We start from the raw sequence: 20,162 nt of genomic DNA on the forward strand, positions 1-20,162 counted from the left end.
TCTTTAAAGCATCCGTGAGCTCCTCACACAATCCAGTCTGGTTAAGCTCAGGATGGATCCTAGGCAGGCCATCCTGAATGTAAAAGAAAATCTGGCACAGAAGTCCTTTAAAACTTCAAAGGGTTCCATGTTTTGCATGATTAGAAAATAGAGGGAATAACTGTGGCCGCGAAGACCTGAAGCTTCGTATAAAGCGACAGGCCAGGTAGCTTCCTCAGCACTATGCAGCCGATTAAAAATGAACGCGGCTCGACTAACTTGGAGTGAGAGACCTCTGATGCCAAATTGGAACTCATCCTGGCAATAAAACAACCCCCACCTCCCCGGCGGTTGCCAATTTGCTGAAGCTGTGGTGTGCAGTGAGTAAGTGCCATTGCGGGTGTGGGAGGCTGACAAAAATCAGTTGTTGCCCTCCTGGTATCATCGCAGCCACCGCAGTGGCAAACGTGGACTCCGGAAGGGTGCGAGGGGCTGGTGAGCCCCTCCAACTCAACGACCACAAATCTTACAAAGGGGGGTATGGGGAAGGGGGCAATAAAATAAAAATATGATTGTGCTGGAGGCCCCATGGGCAACAGGCGTCTACGACGTCTCCTGGCCAAACCGCATTTGGCGGTGTTTCTCCAGAAACATGACGATCAATTTCGTGAGCTAAATGTCAATGTTGAGGTCTGATAGCCACGACCCACAGGGCTTCGGCACAGAGTTCCGTGCGGTCTTGCTACTCCTCCCTTAAAGGAGTGCATACTACGGTGGTTTACCTCCTACACGGTCCATAGTTTGGGTTGTGTGGCCCCAGTCGCACCACTCCGTCTCGTCTTGTTGTCCAGCAACGAATGGGGACGTGCGCATCGCCCCGTTGGCGTTCTGGTGCGGTTCGCGGTTACCGCCCGCGTCTTCGAGGAGTGAACGTCCAGTCAGGAGGTTGCGACGATGTAGATCTCGGACAGACGCATTCACACACACACACGATCGTCTTGCCGATGACATCTCGCGTCTTCGGAGAGCGCCGTCTCGTGACGCCTTCTACGATCGTCTCCGTGGTCACTCACGGAACCCGCTTTAGCCCGTGGCTCACCGTCCATGACGATGTGAAATCAGCTACTTCGGGGTATTTAGGGCCCAACGTCAATGATCCTAGTAGCGAAAGTAGCGACACACGCTACGGGCCCCGCACTATTAAGAGCCGCGCGCTAAATGCTTTCAAGCTATCAATTCCGGTTCAGTGATTCTGCACTTGCTCTATCACTATAGTACTATACTGCCTTCAACTTTTATGAACGACTGGGTGTTTAAGATTAGTGATTTGTCGTATTATCTGGATGTATAGCAAATTAAAAAATACAATTACTTTACCGTGCAAGTAAAAAAATGGTGCTTTAATATTAAATTTTTAGGGCCCCTTTATAACATAGGCTACAGGCCCCGCACTATCTTAATCCGGCACTGCCCAACGTGTTGCATTATATTCAACACGCCGAGAACATTGGTGGGTTTCAAATGAAATTTATTGTCAAATGATTTTCACATTTCTAGCAAAAGTACAAGATGTTATAAATGAGCTCCTTTAAGAACATCATCACGTAAACGCCCGCAGCTAAAGTGTAACGATCCACTGCGTGCACATGACAAGGAGGGGTTGAAGGTAACATTACGAACGTGGGAATAATGCGGCCAAGCGAGCAACAGCCTGAACACAGCCAGCCATGCAGACGTCCACGAGGCCAGACATCTCACGTGTCGTTACCACCCGAGGTGGGATCGCTTTGAGTGCTTCAAATTTCTTTACGTGGCAAGTAACAGTGAACAACGTTATACAACCATTTCAAGCGAGTGGGCTATTCTAGATTTGAAGCTTTCGTGACTGCAAGGATCCATACTCTTTGGTTCTATTCGGTAAAGTCACGTAGGTAAAAAATAAAACAAAAATCACGACGTTTCGGCCACAACACAAGTAGCCTTCTTCAGGTGAAGGAACAGAACCTTCTGAATAGAACCAAAGAGAGAGTACGAGTGGGCTATTTGAAGAGGGGGGAAAAAAACTCACTCTTAGATTTAAAAAAAAACATTGGTGCCACTAAAAGCTTTGTTAGCCTAGGTGGTAGTACCAATTCGTGCTGTTTCTTAGCAAGCGTAAAAAAAAAAATTACTGCCAAGAATATTTCTCCCTGCCGACGGAGTGGCACGCGTCACTTGTTGGTAGCTTCGTCGATGTACGGGGACTCTGGAGTGGCGTCAGGCGACGCCGATCGTGCCACTGTTGAGGGTCTCCTGTATATCCGCCGTTTTCTTTCCTTCATTTCCGTTTTTGTAGGATTTTGAATGTTTAGCTTTGCAAGCATGTGGACAAACAGCATAAGTCATGTAAACTTTTTTTTCTTTCGCGCCATGTACAGGTATACGACGCCATGATTTCATTTAATTTTCATACAGAATGTGCCGGACACAATTTGTTGCGTTTTTCATTCTGAATTGCACCGAAGAACAGTTACCGTAATAACAACGTAATCCGTTTACAATCAATCTGTTTTACATTTATTTACGAAGTTTAAGGCTCGAGTTTTTGGCTTGAATTCCACGTTTCACCAAGTGGAGACTTGTTGCATAAGATATTTCCACTTTTTGAGGAATATTGAACCTGGAAAAAGCACAAACCAGTCCAAGGTGAGACCACATCAGGATACGCCAGCATGGTCTGGGGAGTTGGCGGGCGGTATAGCTGGGTATAAGTACCATAGCAAAGCTGGGCAGTGTTGAACCAGGGATGGTTGTTTCCAAGTGGATGGACGGACACATTGAGAAAATCCAATGGCAACCTCGTGGAACAATAGCGCAGAGAGGTTTCTGAGAAGACACCGCTTGTATACAGATGCAGAGAAGCAGCAGCAGTTTGATTAGAATAGAACCAGGGAATAATTACCAGCCACGTGCGTAATTCGACGGCACTCGAGGGGAGACAGAAGTGACATTCAGGAGGGTAGTCTGTGGAATGGCTCTGGAGGACACGGGAGTGGACTGGGTGGTGTAGGATGTGAAGAGGGGTGCGGGGAAGCCTTTGTCCAGCATTAGATTCTCCCAAGGGGCTTGATGATGAATACAAGGAAACGCAGGTTAGAGATGGTGGGATCCAATGTTGGGGTTTTTCAGAATGACAGTGATGGCAGCAGTGTTGAGAGATGGAGGAACGGTGCTTAATAAGGTACATGCCACGTGGCTTTTCACATCTTGTACACAGCGGTAGAAAGCGTGTACACAAGTCCATGGACCAAACTGAAATCTCTGTGTAAGAACCCTGTATCGGTTGCTGCACAGAACAGCCCATTTATTGCTGCTTCTCGTGTGTGTCTGCATGGCACAGAGAGAGATCACGGTTTTATGATAGTCGTAGAAACGACTCAACGCACAAGAACAGACACTCCTCAACCCACAGCTCCCCGATGAAAATCATTGAAACGAAAAGAAAACAGAACAGAGGTGTGGATATTCACGATGGAACTGAATGGTTATACAGTGAGGGAAAAAAGTATTTGATCCCCTGCTGATTTTGTACGTTTGCCCACTGACAAAGAAATGATCAGTCTATAATTTTAATGGTAGGTTTATTTGAACAGTGAGAGACAGAATAACAACAAAATGCAGAAAAAACGCATGTCAAAAATGTTATAAATTAATTTGCATTATGAGGGAAATAAGTATTTGACCCCTCTGCAAAACATGACTTAGTACTTGGTGGCAAAACCCTTGTTGGCAATCAGAGGTCAGACGTTTCTTGTAGTTGGCCACCAGGAGGGATTTTGTCCCACTTCTCTTTGCAGATCTTCTCCAAGTTATTAAGGTTTCGAGGCTGACGTTTGGCAACTCGAACCTTCAGCTCCCTCCACAGATTTTCTATGGGATTAAGGTCTGGAGACTGGCTAGGCCACTCCAGGACCTTAATGTGCTTCTACTTGAGCCACTCCTTTGTTGACTTGGCCGTGTGTTTTGGGTCATTGTCATGCTGGAATACCCATCCACGATCCATTTTCAATGCCCTGGCTGAGGGAAGGAGGTTCTCACCCAAGATTTGATGGTACATGGCCCCGTCCATCGTCCCTTTGAGGCGGTGAAGTTGTCCTGTCCCCTTAGCAGAAAAACACCCCCAAAGCATGTTTCCACCTCCATGTTTGACGGTAGGGATGGTGTTCTTGGGGTCATAGGCAGCATTCCTCCTCCTCCAAACACGGCGAGTTGAGTTGATGCCAAAGGGCTCCATTTTGGTCTCATCTGACCACAACACTTTCACCCAGTTGTCCTCTGAATCATTCAGATGTTCATTGGCAAACTTCTGACTGGCATGTATGTGCTTTCTTGAGCAGGGGGACCTTGCGGGCGCTGCAGGATTTCAGTCCTTCACGGCGTAGTGTGTTACCAATTGTTTTCTTGGTGACTATGGTCCCAGCTGCCTTGAGATCATTGACAAGATCCTCCCGTGTAGTTCTGGGCCGATTCCTCACCGTTCTCATGATCATTGCAACTCCACGAGGTGAGATCTTGCATGGAGCCCCAGGCCGAGGGAAATTGACAGTTCTTTTGTGTTTCTTCCATTTGCGAATAATCGCACCGACTGTTGTCACCTTCTCACCAAGCTGCTTGGCAATGGTCTTGTAGCCCATTCCAGCCTTGTCTAGGTCTACAATCTTGTCCCTGACATCCTTGTAGAGCTCTTTGGTCTTGGCCATGGTGGAGAGTTTGGAATCTGATTGATTGATTGCTTTTGTGGACAGGTGTCTTTTATACAGGTAACAAGCTGAGATTAGAAGCACTCCCTTTAAGAGTGTGCTCCTAATCTTAGCTCGTTACCTGTATAAAAGACACCTGGGAGCCAGAAATCTTTCTGATTGAGAGGGGGTGAAATACGTATTTCGCCTCATTAAAATGCAAATAAATTTTTTAACATTTTTGACATGCGTTTTTCTGGATTTTTGTTGTTGTTATTTGTCTCTCACTGTTCAAATAAACCTACCATTAAAATTATAGACTGATCATTTCTTTGTCAGTGGGCAAACGTACAAAATCAGCAGGGGATCAGATACTTTTTTTCCCTCACTGTACAGTTATAGATGCGATGTGGCTTAACAGGATGTATTAACCAGTGTAAGTTAAAGATCCCGTGACATAATTCAAAAGAAGAGTAGGTTATGGGCGCAATGTCATCATGGTCAAGATTTGCCAAAATAAAAACAAAACGTACTTGCAAATTACACAATTGGGAAACGGCAACATATCGCCCATGGGTAAACAAAACATAACGTAATGTAATAAAGGAGGTATTGTTATTTAAACATATCAAATTGACCGATTCTAACGTTTAACAGCATTTATACCAATACAAAAAAAACATCTACCAAGCGCAGAACACGGTTTGACGGAGCATCGCGGCTACCTAGTTGAGACACGCACCCGGCGACTTGCAGAGTTGAGTGCATCGCGAGTGACAAGCGGGTCCAGGTGCATGGTAGGCTGCTCAGACGTGCTTTGAGGTAGGAAACTATTGAGGGGGGAAGGGGTGGGGATGGGGGGGCATGAGACCCCCACTTTGCTACTTGTACAGTATTCCCTTGTTATTCATGAACTAGCTATCCGCGATTTTGGCTATCCACGAATCGCATCTGAAACTCTGCACGGACACCATCAAGAGATAGAGAGGGAAGAAGGAAGTGATGAGAGAGAGTGGTGAGAGAGAATGTGATGCGAGAAAGTGAAGAGATTAAGTGAAGAGATAAGGTGATGAGAGATAAAGTGATGAGTTACTTTCACATTTCTTTATATTTGATCTTTCTTTTTAACTACCAATTTTTTTTTTGTTATGATAATTTTAACGTATTTATTAGCTCATTGATGTATTTATTTAAGGTAATTCACAAATTTGAGAATCACGAGCATCGTCGGAACGTATCCTTGGCAAATAATAAGGGAATACTGCAAGCATAACTCGGCAGGAATTAAGGCGATCCTCAATTCATAACGGCCAATCCCTCGCGCTCGATTAAGAGCGCATACCTCGCAATCATGAGGTGTCGAGTTCAAATCACAGTCAAGGGTCAACTCGGCCTATCATCCCCTCCGTAGGTCGATAACATGTATACAGTACCACTTGATAGGAAATCACAGCGGTCATCTTATTGATGAGTTGGCCCTGCATCAATTGAGCGAGGAGGAGCTGGACCTAGTAGAGTCTGCAGCTCGATTGAGGATTTCCTGGCGACTAAGTATAACACTGTGCGGACGAACCTAACGTATACACGAAGCTCTACACTACAGTCACCGGTGTAGAGACTTGTAAACCAAACCTACCTACAGCTGAATCTACTACAAAAATGCAATCCATTTAAAAATACAAAAAGGGCCTTAAGCTCACAGTGCGTCTAAAAATTTCATGCTTAAAAAAAGAAAAATCAGCGTCGCGCTGCGAGCCAACTAGGGCCCGGAGCAACGTAGTGTTACATCATCGCGAGGGGAACGACACGCGCATTTGTGCGCAGGATGCTACTTGCCCGGCGCTCCTTGCGATCAGCCTGGACTCGGAGCGACGATCCCACAAAACATCGGCTCATTTAAAAAACATCGCGGCTTCTGCTCTCGCGTTCCCAGGTCGAGCTCCTGCACTGAACAACTCGACCGGATACCCACAGTATGGGCCTGCAGGTATATTCGGGATGTCAAGAAGCCAACACCGTGGAATTTTTAGGCCGTACAAGATGATTCCAAAACAACAATGTGGGATGAACATTTAAAAAGAGGTCAAACGGTTAGTGTTCTACTCGGAACGTTTAACTCCACGACAAAAAAAATAAAACACTTCCTATTACCGACGATGACATTTCGCGCTGCTTTCTTAACAGAGCTCGGATTGATTTCACAGGCCGGTGGCCAGCGGAGCGTTGTCCTCGGCCGGGGATCTGAGCAGGAGCTGCCCCCTTGACCCCGCCGTGTCGCCCGCGCCCCCGGGAGTCAGCGGAGTCCCCCGCGCCCCCCCCACCTCGGGGCACTGCTCCTCCTTGGGCGCGCGCGCGGTCACATACGGCACAAAAAAGAGCACGCCGCTGCCGACCAGCGGCGGCACGCCCGCCAGGTAGAAGGGGATGTCGTAGGAGCCCGTCCAGTCCCGGAGGAGACCTAGAGACAGCAAGGTCTAGTTACCGGACCCTCGCCCGCTCACTCTCTCCACTCACAAACCCCACACGCTCTTGCTTGTTCGCGCACTCACTCGCATACTTACTTGAGTGCACACGTATATATAAGCACAAAGACAAAAATCCTCCGTGTAGCCTTTAACAGATTGTCAGGGCAAGTGCTGTTAGCAACCGTCCATTAATGCCAGCAAGGCGCAACGAGGGATAGTGTGGCCAGTACCACGCCCAATTTACATACCGCACAAAAAAGCTCAAGCGAAGTCGATCTAAGGGAGGCCCAGAACCAAATCCGATATCTGCCACTGATGTTAGCCAGTCATCAGGAATCAAATAAAGATCAAGATCAAAGTAAGATTTCACTGCTGTCAATGTAATCGCACAAATATGGAGATCCCCCATGGAGCCTTTAACAGACTGATGGGGGCAAGTGCTTTTAGCAGCATCTATGAAGGCCGTCACAGCACACGCGAGGGTGAGTGGCCAACACCACGCCCGGCTGCCTTCATCTCCCAAGTGCTGATGTTTACACACCACACCAGATACTCAATCACGGTTGAGTCAACCTCAGGGAGGCCCAGGAACAGTTCAAATATTCTCCAGAGCGGGAATCAAACTCTGGTCATTGTGTTTGTGAGCTCACCACTATACTACCACACGCACACATGAGCACACACACACAACGCACACCTCACCTGCCACCGTAGGCCCAACGGTCATAGGCACAGACATTAGGCCCAGCACGATGCCGATGGCCTGCGAGGCGTGGTGCGGCCCCACGAGCTCGAAGGCGATGGGGGCCATGAGCGACGTGATGCAGCCATCAAACAGGCCCATGACGATGCACACCGCCACCAGGGAACCCAGCGAGGAGCACATGGGGATGAGCGCCGACATGAGGCCCACCGCCAGGAAAGCGACGATCTGCGCGGCCCGGGACACGCGTTCAGGTCACGCGAGCGCGCGCGCACGGCTACGCGAAGCGTGCCCGGCGAATGCGCGGCGCCAGATTCCTCATCGGCACCCGTAAACGACACCGCACCACCGCCGCAACACGATCCCTCTGCTGGCTCACAGTGCGATCGAGACGCCGCACCTGCAAGTAGACCTTCTTGACCCCGGGAATGATGTCCGCCAGCCAACCGAAGCCGAGGCGGCCCAGCCCAGAAGACACCGCGATGCAGATGATGAGCACGTAATCATGCTGCGCAGCCTCCTTATCCAGGTTTTCCTTCACGTAGTTCATCTGCAGTCGCCGGTACGGTACAGCGCACGGACTGTCACACGGCACGCCCCACGGCACGCCCCACGGCACGCCCCACGGCACGCCCCACGGCACGCCCCACGGCACGCCCCACGGCACGCCCCACGGCTCGCCACATGAATCCTCGGCAATGCAGAACAGGGGATGATCCCGAGTACAGAAGGTGCCTGTAAAAATTTGCATCGGCAGGAAGCGATTGCGGTAAGATCCGCAATGCCTTCGGAAGAAACGTATAATAATTCAAAGGAAATATGGGGATCTCAGTGAGATCGCACCACGATGGGAGTGGCAGCGGTTGCTAGGGATGACGTCGCCACTCACACTGCACCAACCAATCAGAAGCCAGGAAGATAACCCCCAAGCAACATGGCCTGCTGCCATGACATCATCGCTTCGTGCAATTCAGCCGGTCTGCGGCACCGATAAGTATATTCATTTGTAACGATAACTTTATTCACTATTAATGTTATTATTAGTGTTATAAAATTAATATACATTTATATTATTGGTTCTTTCGGTAAAGTCACGTAGAAGGGAAACAATAAAATAATAAAAATATAAAACAATACAATTCTCACGACGTTTCGACTGCAACACAAGCAATCATCATCAGGTGTGAATACCAGAGCAAGAAATTTTTTTATATTTTTATTTTATTGTTTCCCTTCTACGTGACTTTACCAAAAGAACCAAGAATATGAATCCCTGCAGTCACGAAAGCTTTAAATCAAAATTTAATATACATTTGTTAATTTTTATTACGAATTATCAGTTGACTTTATTTTACCCTGACAATTGCACAAGCTGCTCTGCACTCGGGCCCCAGGGTTCATTTGAGCGTCATAAATTACTCGTCGGACGAGCAACAAAAAGAATCCCCAAGAACTCACGAGGTGGACGTACGGCACAAAATATCCGAAGAGGGCAATGGGGACCCCGGAGACCCAGACGCAGAACGTCTTTATTCTCAAAGGAGGGCAGCGGCCACAGCCAGAGGGGGCGGCACTGGTCCGAGCCCCTTCCACACCCAGCCTGGGCATCAGGGGCCTGAACACAGACAGGGGCGGGGGGGGAGAGAGAGATTTACAGCAACATGAAAATACAAGTGTATGATAGAGAACAAGGAAAGCAAGTCACTCAAAATAAATAACTAAATATAAAGTACAGAAGTACAAATTGCATAAGCGCATAAATGCCAGCCGAATTGATAGGTTACTCTCAAACCAGTTCATCGTACTGTCTGAAAATGTTAGTTGACCAAGTGTTTTAAGAAGACTATCATGATCTACAGTATCAGAGGCTTTTGAAAAGTCGAGGAATAGTGCACAGCAATAGTGGCCTTTATCCAGTTTACTAAAGAGAACATTTGACACATTATTGCTTGTGCAGTAATCCTCTCGAAAACCAGGCTGCTTAAGTGTCACACTTAAACTCACGACACAGTCACTGAATTGTATGTGTAAGAACTGAACATTTGAGATTTGTATACGTTGTACATATTACATTTTTCTATGCTCTCTGCAGCTACTAAATGCATTACTTTAAACATAACAGGTAAAAGTGCAGCCCTGCAACTGCAGCTGTATGTATGTATAACTTATTTCGCACCGTACATAACCAACCATGTGCTCATGCCTATGCCGGAGGAACGGCCTCGACTAATGTGATCTCGAGCGGGCATTTGGTCTACTCTTCCTCGACCAGTGGTTGTATTTGGAGGTGGTGGGAGGACCCGCTCTTTGCGCCACAACGTGCGACCTATTGATTGAACCTCTATTGTGGATAATATTGGTCGCGAAAGCCTACGTGTTAAACTGATCCAACGTGGTTTCTGCAGGTACATTGATGGGTGGACAGGGGGGTGGTTGTAAGAAGCTTGCCCCCATTGTTTCCACTTCCGTGCAGAGACGGAATCAGACCTGCGACCTCTGGATTGAAATTCCAGTGCGCTGACCGTTGGGCCACGACCACTCTAAGTACGTCAGTCAACAAGTGGGACGGTTAGGACAATCATGGTGCAAACAGTGCACAGCAACTGTTCAAACACAGCACTTGAAGCAAAGACATTGATATTTGAAATTTTCGTGAATATATTTCCTGAAAGTGGGAAGAAAGTCCCGCCGGTTTGTTAAACTTTAACCTTCAGATTGTTCTGCCAGGCAATTACCGGGAGAGTGATGAACCGCCTGGTCATGAGTCGAACATGGATTTGTAAACAGGCCCCTACGATAACATAAAACATAAATAGATTCTTAAATCGTGACAGTCCCCACCGTACTGTGGGCTGGACGGTAGCGATCGGAATCATTCGAGGCCCGTTGGGGCACAAAGCACGAGGAGACGCACGTGGCGACGGGGAAGGGCGGGGAGTGGGGGGTGGGGGGTGGGGGTCGTGCCGGTAAGCGAAACCCGCAACGATGAGCGGCAGCATGAGCGCGGCGAGCGCCTGCAGAGTGAGCACCAGCCCAAACGAGACCAGCATGTGCTTCATGATGTAGGACAGCGCCACGGTGAACACGCTGCTGCCCGCCATTACTATGCCGTTCACCAGCCCCAGCCGGCGCTTGAAGTAGTGGCCGAGGATGACGAGCGAGGGCTGGAACGCGAAGGCGGCACCCACGGCGAACACCACCCCGTAGGTGAGGTACAGCAGGTCCAGCTGCCTGCAGGCCGTGACCACAGAAAGCCACAATCTTTAACCACATCTCACAGATGTCGACAAACAGCAACCTCCGCACCGCCGGGTAAGAAGGCTTTAGAGTCGGGCTACATCTGCCGAAGTCGTTTTAGAAAGCCTGCGCAGTTTATGTGAACGATGCTAATAATACGGAACTCTTGATCTTTGACTCAATCACGTGGCTTATTGGCCACAGTGGTGCTTATCCGCTCTAGCACCTCCGATAAACCTGATGCGTGATCTGATCCCCCTTTTTGATAATACAACAAAACAGGCACGTGCCATTGGAGAGGGGTGAATGTGGAGGCAGAGGGAACCATGGGCTTCCCACTATTGAGAAAGGAAAATGAAATCCAGACACGTCAGACATACGGACCCGGGAAAGAAGCCTTACATTAAAGCACATTGAGGCAGCAGGCTGTAGGCACGTGCGAGCGTGAAGCGCACGGACGGGGCGATGCGCGTGAACTCACTTCACAAAGGAGCTGCACAGGAGCCCAGCGAAGGCCACGGTGGCCCCACCCACGGCCGTGATGCGGCAGCCGAAGCGGCCGGTGAACAAACTCACGACCGGCGCGCACAGGAAGAGCATGCCCATGGCCAGCGCGCCCACAAACGCTGCCGGCACACCACCACCCACAGCACATGCGGTTATAGAGCGCACGGCACCAGCAATGCACGGCACAACTAACGGCGCGCACACACAAACCACACAGGGCTATCCGTAGAGAGCTCAGCACACAGCGAGCAGGCTAAGACTGTTGTCTCTAACATTAAACAACCTTTTTATGTGCAGGGTGCTTGAAAAAATAATAACACTTACAGTGAGGGAAAAAGTATTTGATCCCCTGCTGAATTTGTACGTTTGCCCACTGACAAAGAAATGATCAGTCTATAATTTTAATGGTAGGTTTATTTGAACATTAAGAGACAGAATAACAACAAGAAAATCCAGAAAAATGCATGTCAAAAATGTTATAAATTGATTTGCATTTTAATGAGGGAAATAAGTATTTGACCCCCTCTCAATCAGAAAGATTTCTGGCTCCCAGGTGTCTTTTATACAGGTAACGAGCTGAGATTAGGAGCACACTCTTAAAGGGAGTGCTCCTAATCTCAGCTTGTTACCTGTATAAAAGACACCTGTCCACAGAAGCAATCAATCAGATTCCAAACTCTCCACCATGGCCAAGACCAAAGAGCTCTCCAAGGATGTCAGGGACAGGATTGTAGACCTACACAAGGCTGGAATGGGCTACAAGACCATTTCCAAGCAGCTTGGTGAGAAGGTGACAACAGTTGGTGCGATTATTCGCAAATGGAAGAAACACAAAAGAACTGTCAATCTCCCTCGGCCTGGGGCTCCATGCAAAATCTCACCCCGTGGAGTTGCAATGATCATGAGAACGGTGAGGAATCAGCCCAGAACTACACGGGAGGATCTTGTCAATGATCTCAAGGCAGCTGGGACCATAGTCACCAAGAAAACAATTGGTAACACACTACGCCGTGAAGGACTGAAATCCTGCAGCGCCCGCAAGGTCCCCCTGCTCAAGAAAGCACATATACATGCCAGTCAGAAGTTTGCCAATGAACATCTGAATGATTCAGAGGACAACTGGGTGAAAGTGTTGTGGTCAGATGAGACCAAAATGGAGCTCTTTGGCATCAACTCAACTCGCCGTGTTTGGAGGAGGAGGAATGCTGCCTATGACCCCAAGAACACCATCCCCACCGTCAAACATGGAGGTGAAAACATTATGCTTTGGGGGTGTTTTTCTGCTAAGGGGACAGGACAACTTCACCGCATCAAAGGGACGATAGACGGGGCCATGTACCATCAAATCTTGGGTGAGAACCTCCTTCCCTCAGCCAGGGCATTGAAAATGGGTCGTGGATGGGTATTCCAGCATGACAATGACCCAAAACACACGGCCAAGGCAACAAAGGAGTGGCTCAAGAAGAAGAAGCACATTAAGGTCCTGGAGTGGCCTAGCCAGTCTCCAGACCTTAATCCCATAAAAAATCTGTGGAGGGAGCTGAAGGTTCGAGTTGCCAAACGTCAGCCTCGAAATCTTAATGACTTGGAGAAGATCTGCAAAGAGTGGGACAAAATCCCTCCTGAGATATGTGCAAACCTGGTGGCCAACTACAAGAAACGTCTGACCGCTGGGATTGCCAACAAGGGTTTTGCCACCAAGTACTAAGTCATGTTTTGCAGAGGGGTCAAATACTTGTTTCCTTCATTAAAATGCAAATCAATTCATAACATTTTTGACATGCGTTTTTCTGGATTTTGTTGTTGTTATTCTGTCTCTCACTGTTCAAATAAACCTACCATTAAAATTATAGACTGACCATTTCTTTGTCAGTGGGCAAACGTACAAAATCAGCAGGGGATCAAATACTTTTCTCCCTCACTGTATACGGGACTATCGTTTTTAGTGGAAAACGGATAATACACTGTAACATGATAACAAATGTAATGTTAATCGCTTCAAAAAGTCGAGTCTCCACTTGTTCGCCATCAGTCAACACGTGCCTGGAATCTTCTCCAGGTGGTCTCTAGAGCCCGGTATTGCTGCAAATTCTCGGAAGCGTTAACATTTTTTTTGAAGCACCCTGTATATGCACAGCTTACTTGCATTGTTTGTGTTTACCCTGTATTGTTTTTTACTCATTGTATTCTATTGTACCGACGTTTGCCGTTATTGGCCATTTTTCCCTCGTGTCATCCTTGGTCCCGACTAGCGGCCAACATTCTCTTCTTGTGCCATCTTTGCAAGCCCGGTTCCTTTTCTTGACAACGCCACATCGAGCTCTGCTCTCTGTTCTCCATTCTCTGGCCCACGTGACCCCTTTTTTTCTCTATCTCAGTGCCACTCAATCCAAGCTGCCATCTCCCCCACTCATCTTCGTGCGCTGCTTCGGCTTACGTTTCGTGTCAATTCCCCCTTGTGGGCCCGCCCACTGGCTCCATAAATAAACTGGAACACCGTTCTGAAGAAAATTCTCGGGGGTTTGTCGCACAAATAGGAATAGAGTTTAACAGATTTTTTTGTTTTATATGTATAAAAAAAATGGTTCTTTTCTTAACCAGAACATTTTTCAAAATTTCCTCTGGATTTTGGAGTAGCCAGACGGTTTTCAAATGATGCCAGAATTGTTGCGACGCATACTTGTGGTTACTGAGGCCCTGTGAAACACAGATAACCCTCCATTTACAAATAGGGATGCGTAGGTTAAAAAAACGCGTAAAACGAAATTTCATGAAAAATTATATTTTATACAGAAAATTAAGGAGATGTTTCAGAGTTCAGAGAGTCATTCAAACGCTACTCCTAACCTAAAAATATACATCTGTATCAAAAAAGAAACACCCAACTACTTTTTTATTTTACCGGGTAACGCCCACCGAACTGCGATATGACTCTTTCTGCAGAAGCGACCTGACTATCACAAATTATAGCTCAACGAAAGTGGCTTATCACGTGGAAATTTCTAGCAGCCAAATACTCTGAACGCAAGTTTATAAATGCGGAGGGAAAAACGGGAGGACCCAGACAAAACACCACGTGACCACGGGGAGAACATGCAAACTCCAATTATAAAGCAGGCTTCAGGGTAGGGATCAAACCCACGACCTCCTGTATACTAGTCGAGGTAGTTAACATCTCGCCACCGTTACACCCGTACTTTTCACAATAAAAAATAATAAAACAACAATTATTAAAACAACTGAATAATCAGTATTTTCGAACTCAACAAACGATATGCATGTTGTAATGGACTGGCAAGGCGATGTGGAGGCGTTGTTGTTGTTGTACTGCAGGGATACCGCGACACTGTCGCGGGTAAACTACACAGCCTCCTGGGTCGTTCTTGTTTGACCTCACAGCGCCTGTCACGTGAAATTTAATTCACGTGGAAATTCGATTTCGTCAAATCGCAAAGTGTTCGTGGTTTGTCAATTGTGTAAAACATGAAAATGCCGTAAAAGCTAAACGTTCGTAAATCGAGGGATACCTGCACAGTAAAACAGGATGGCGTCTTCCTCCCTTTATCACAAGCCGATGGCTTCCCTCTGGGTCCCCAGGCATTGGCCAGGGTCCAACGTAGCCGTGGAACTGCACAACGTTGGCATGCAAAAGCCCCCTAATCTCCCAAAATCCACTGCCACTCACTGCGACTGGAAGTTGCTTAATGTGAGTAATGTACTCAGGAATTTAACCCAATTAAAAACATAATTTCCAAACAATCACTCACTGTCGACAGAGCCATGCACAGTAATTGGCAATAAGGCACATGTGGTGCAGACCACTGCACAATGACAAAAATCTCTCGTTACACTTTAACTTAACGAAACATTCCTCTGTCCACCACCACTTAAAAAGGCGCTAAAAAAACATAACAGCGGCTTTGTTGGTTACAGTGGGGGGGGGGGGGGTTGAATCGTCTCTCAACCCGACATCCAGCCGAATCTCGCCCAACCCAGCTCCCAGTTCCACCGAAAGCCCTGGCGTGACCCGAGTGAGCCCGGAACACCCTCATGCACCCAGCCGCACGACAGCCAAAGCCAGGTCCACACACTGTGGGACATCTATGAGTTCAAATACATTTTCCTTCGTTCTTACATTGCTGCAATCTGCATTGTTAAGCGTCACCACTTGCTTGCAAATCGGACTATCCTTGTTTCGAGAGTTCCCACCTGGTTAAAGATAAAATAACCTCAAAAACGTGTTCAGAACCCATGTACAGTGCTGTTAAGTTGTTTAACGCTGCACTTTTATTTTTTACTCTACAACCTTAAATGTTCCAATTTTCCCCAAGTCTGCCGTGCGGAAGAGACATCTGGTCTCAATGGGCTCTTCATGACATTCAACCTCAGCCATGATCTATCCACTGTTGGTGCCCCCCAAGCCGTCGCCATATAATCACAGTATTGTGATGCAAAAGTCCATTTAGCTCCTGCTCACGGGCCGACTTCATTGCTCCATCTCTGCAGTGGAACGTTCTTTCGGGCGAGTTCGTGCTTTGCCATTTCGTGAATAATATCTCCCACCCAACCGTCCCTCCTAGCGATGTATCCTGCAGTTAGAATTATATCAAAAAACAGTGGATATCCTCTAATCCAGACCTCCCTCTTTGTTTCGCACAATTTCCAAGTGTGCATCTCTCCACTCTTGTTGGTACACGTTTCTTTCACCTTGCAAATACATGTCCATGTATCTGATCTATTAAGTCACAGTAGGCAACATGAGCCGATGACATACCTTGGACACATTGTCATGCAGATGCTTTTCATCAAGTTCTGTTTTCCCAAAACCAACTCATCACACACTCCCGCCCAGCTCCAATTCATCATCATTAGGACTGCCCGTGTAAAGGAACGGACATCGGGACTGCAGCCTTGAACAATGCTCGTGTTGACTGTTAACAGAGTCAACAATTAAAACCACATCTGGGTGCATGTGGCGTGTGCTCGTCTAGTGCAGCAGTAGCCAATACAAAAGTCCCACATGTGAAACACCAGCATTAATATAAAATTATTATGAATACAGTTTGGCGGCAGAGACCTCCCGCATTCCACTGGGATGGCACATTCCCCCAAACGTGGTCAAGGCGCATCCACGCAATTAATTTTTTTGTGCTTTACCAGATAAGACCCACTGAGTTATACATCTCTTTTTTCAGACGTGAACTAGCCACAAATGATGAATCAACGATGTGGCTAATCGTCGTGTGGAAAATCCACGCGACCACCACGGGGAAACTCCAAATATACAGCAGCAGGGGTCTGGGTCGGGATCGAACCCACGACCTCCTGCATACAAGGCGAGGTAGTTAACATCTCACCACCGTGGAGGGTAGAATCTGGTCGAGCTGTTCGGAGTTGACCGTGCGCGAGTTTGACCCACTAACTCTGCCGTGCCGGGAGACAGAACCGAACTGGCGACACGTGTATAAATGTGCTATGAATGTCCAAATGCTGGTGCCACTTTGTCGAGCTATCATGTGCGGCCAGCTTCCTTTAAAAAAAAATAAGTTAATAATACCTCAGTTGGGGTTTGTCTGGTAGGATGGGGATGGTTTAGTTTTATTGGGATGTGTTCGGGTGATTTGTTTAACTTTGTTGTACTTTGCACTACTATCGTGTGTTTGAATTGTTTGTTGTTGTAACGTTCTTACCCGCCCCGACTGGACATCTGTGAAAAAAGAGCTTTATAGCTCATCGGATTCCTCCTGTATAAATACAGATTCTGATTCGCATTGCACCCAGCTGTACCGACGATGAACACCACACACAGGCAGGAGAGAGCGACCCCCACCACTCACCCCCCCCGTGAGCGACCCCCACTACTCTCACACCCCCACCATGTGAGCGACCCCCCCCCCCCAATGCCCCCATCACCACCCCCCACCATCTTCACCGCCCCCACACACACCCCCACCCAGGGGATGACCCCCACCACTCTCACACCCCCACCATGTGAGCGACCCCCCAATGAGTGGACACCCCCATCACTCACCCCCACCACCGCCCCCACCACTCACACACCCCCCCCCAAGTGAGCGACCCCCACCAACCCCCTCCACCACTCACCGCGCCCCCACCCCCCACCACCACCCCCCCCCACCACCACCGCCCCCCCCCCACCACCACCCCCCACCACTCACACGCCTTGCTGCTGCTGCTGCCGCTGTCGTCCCCGAACTGTAGCAGGGCGAGGAAGAGGATCCCGAACGAGTTGTGGATCCCGAAGATGGCTCCGTTGCACCACATGGAGGCGACCATGACCACCCAGCCAAACCCCCCTCCGGAGGCTGGAAGTCGCAGGCCCCCCCAGGCTGCTCATCGCCTCCCCTGCTGCTCCTCCTCCTCCTCCTGCTGCTACTCCTGCTCCTGCTACTCCCCTCAACGTCCAGGCGTCTTCTGCACGATCCGCGCCCGGCGGCTGCGGCTGCTGCTGCTGCTGGCGGCCGCCGTCGACTTCCTCGAGGTAGACGCCGGCCACCTGGACGCGGTCGTCTTCGACGACGGCACGGGCTCGTCATCTTCGCCGGGCATCTCCCGTTGCCTGGCGACTGCTCGGCATCGATGTCCTCCTTCGGGTCGCCGCCGTCGTCGTCGTCAGCCGCAGGGCGGCGGGGCAGCTCCGACTGGCGAGCAGCCACGGTCTCCGGGGCGTGCTCGCCGGGGGCACGGCCACCAACGTGTGCCGGGCAGTCCTGGCGGAGTGAGGGGGGCATGGGGGCAGAGTCACTGGGAGAGTACGGGGATGGAGAAGGGGAGCGATGGGGGTGGTGGTGGTGTGGTGGGGGGTTGAGATCACTTTGGGAGACACGCTGGAGAGAAGCGCAAAGCGCAGTGTGGGGCGACACGGCGAGACGGGGAGCGGGGGAGTCGGTGGCGCCGCCGCCGCCGCCGCCGCCACCGCAGGCTGCAAAACCCCTCGAGCCGTGCCAGTGCATTGCCACGTTCCATGACACTTAATTAATGATCGTCTATCGCACGCACGAGCGCCAACTAATTATAACCACGGCACAAAAAGCTCCGCTCCTCGTCTGACAGCGATCGGCCTGCTCGAGGGATGTCCGAGCCGGGGGGGGTGGTGGTGGTGGGGGGGCTTCGTGGACTCACACGGGGACGGAGGGGAGAGGCGAGGAGAGACGGGGAAAGACGGGGGTGGGAGATGAGGTGGGGTAGGGGGCACGCAGTGACAAACTAGAGGGAAGGAACATTCACATTGTCTTTAATCGGGCAGGAAGGAGGCCCAAATAAGTTGTTAGGCTCGAGGGGAGGAGAGGGGAGGAGGGGGTCCGAGAGAGACCGCAGCTCACCGCGGCCGACATCGCGACTGCGACCCCGCGACTCGCTCCACCACGCAGCCGCAGCGAGGAGGCAGCGCGCGCCGCCACTGGTCGCGCCGAGTCACGTGGGCGCGCGCGCGCGACAGGTTACTTCCGAAGTGAGGGGCTCCACGTGGGGGGATCGGCGCGCGGGGTGGGGGGGAGGGGCGTGGGAGGGGGGAGGGAGACGGGGGGGGGCAGGGAGACGGGGGAGAGACGGGGGGGGGAGACGGGGACAGGGAGACGGGGGGGGAGACGGGGGGGGGGGGGGGGCAGGGAGACGGGGGGAGGGGGACAGGGGAGACGGGGGGGGGGGACAGGGAGACGGGGGGGGGACAGGGAGACGGGGGGGGGGGGACGGGGGGGGGCAGGGAGACGGGGGGGGGAGACGGGGGGGGAGACGGGGGGGGACAGGGAGACGGGGGGGGGCAGGGAGACGGGGGGGGGGGCAGGGAGACGGGGGGGGGGGCAGGGAGACGGGGGGGCGGGGGGGGACAGGGAGACGGGGGGGGGACAGGGAGACGGGGGGGAGACGGGGGGGGGGACAGGGAGACGGGGGGGCGGGGGGGGACAGGGAGACGGGGGGGGGGACAGGGAGACGGGGGGGGGAGACGGGGGGGGGGGACAGGGAGACGGGGGGGGCGGGGGGGGACAGGGAGACGGGGGGGGCAGGGAGACGGGGGGGGAGACGGGGGGGGGGGACAGGGAGACGGGGGGGGGACAGGGAGACGGGGGGGGGACGGGGAGACGGAGGGGGGACAGGGAGACGGGGGGGGGACAGGGAGACGGGGGGGGCGGGGGGGGACAGGGAGACGGGGGGGGGGACGGGGGGGGGACAGGGAGACGGAGGGGGGACAGGGAGACGGGGGGGGGACAGGGAGACGGGGGGGACGGGGGGGGGACAGGGAGACGGAGGGGGGACAGGGAGAGGGGGGGGGACAGGGAGACGAGGGGGGGGGACAGGGAGACGGGGGGGGACAGGGAGACGGGGGGAGGGGGACGGAGACGGAGCGGGGGACAGTCGCGTGCTAGTAGCTCCTGCAGCAGCACTGGAGCTCGGTAATGGTGTTGGGCGAGTGGGTGTCGGTGTACGGGTGTAGCGCGCCGGGCGGCTAAAGTGCAGCAAGTTGGCACAGTAGGGGGGGAACAGCTGGTGCAGCTCCCATCCATCTCAGTCGGCCGACCCGTGCCACCTCCTGCC

General features: G+C 50.8%; 1 protein-coding gene across 1 annotated transcript; it reads right to left on the reverse strand.

The window, feature by feature from the left end:
* Window positions 1-1,490: 1,490 nt before the first annotated feature.
* LOC116952937 (monocarboxylate transporter 10-like) lies at window positions 1,491-19,061 on the reverse strand. The gene is given in 9 exon segments (XM_032972679.2): window positions 1,491-7,155; window positions 7,865-8,093; window positions 8,266-8,415; window positions 9,324-9,480; window positions 10,830-11,096; window positions 11,584-11,728; window positions 17,789-17,929; window positions 17,932-18,340; window positions 18,953-19,061. Coding segments are annotated over 9 exon segments (1,770 nt in total). The 5' UTR covers window positions 18,965-19,061; the 3' UTR covers window positions 1,491-6,895.
* Between the last annotated feature and the right edge of the window lie 1,101 nt (window positions 19,062-20,162).

This window comes from Petromyzon marinus, chromosome 49 (assembly GCF_048934315.1).
Source record: "Petromyzon marinus isolate PM22_M1 ecotype Great Lakes invasive population chromosome 49, UKy_Petmar_22M1.pri1.0, whole genome shotgun sequence".
Lineage (NCBI taxonomy): Eukaryota > Metazoa > Chordata > Hyperoartia > Petromyzontiformes > Petromyzontidae > Petromyzon > Petromyzon marinus.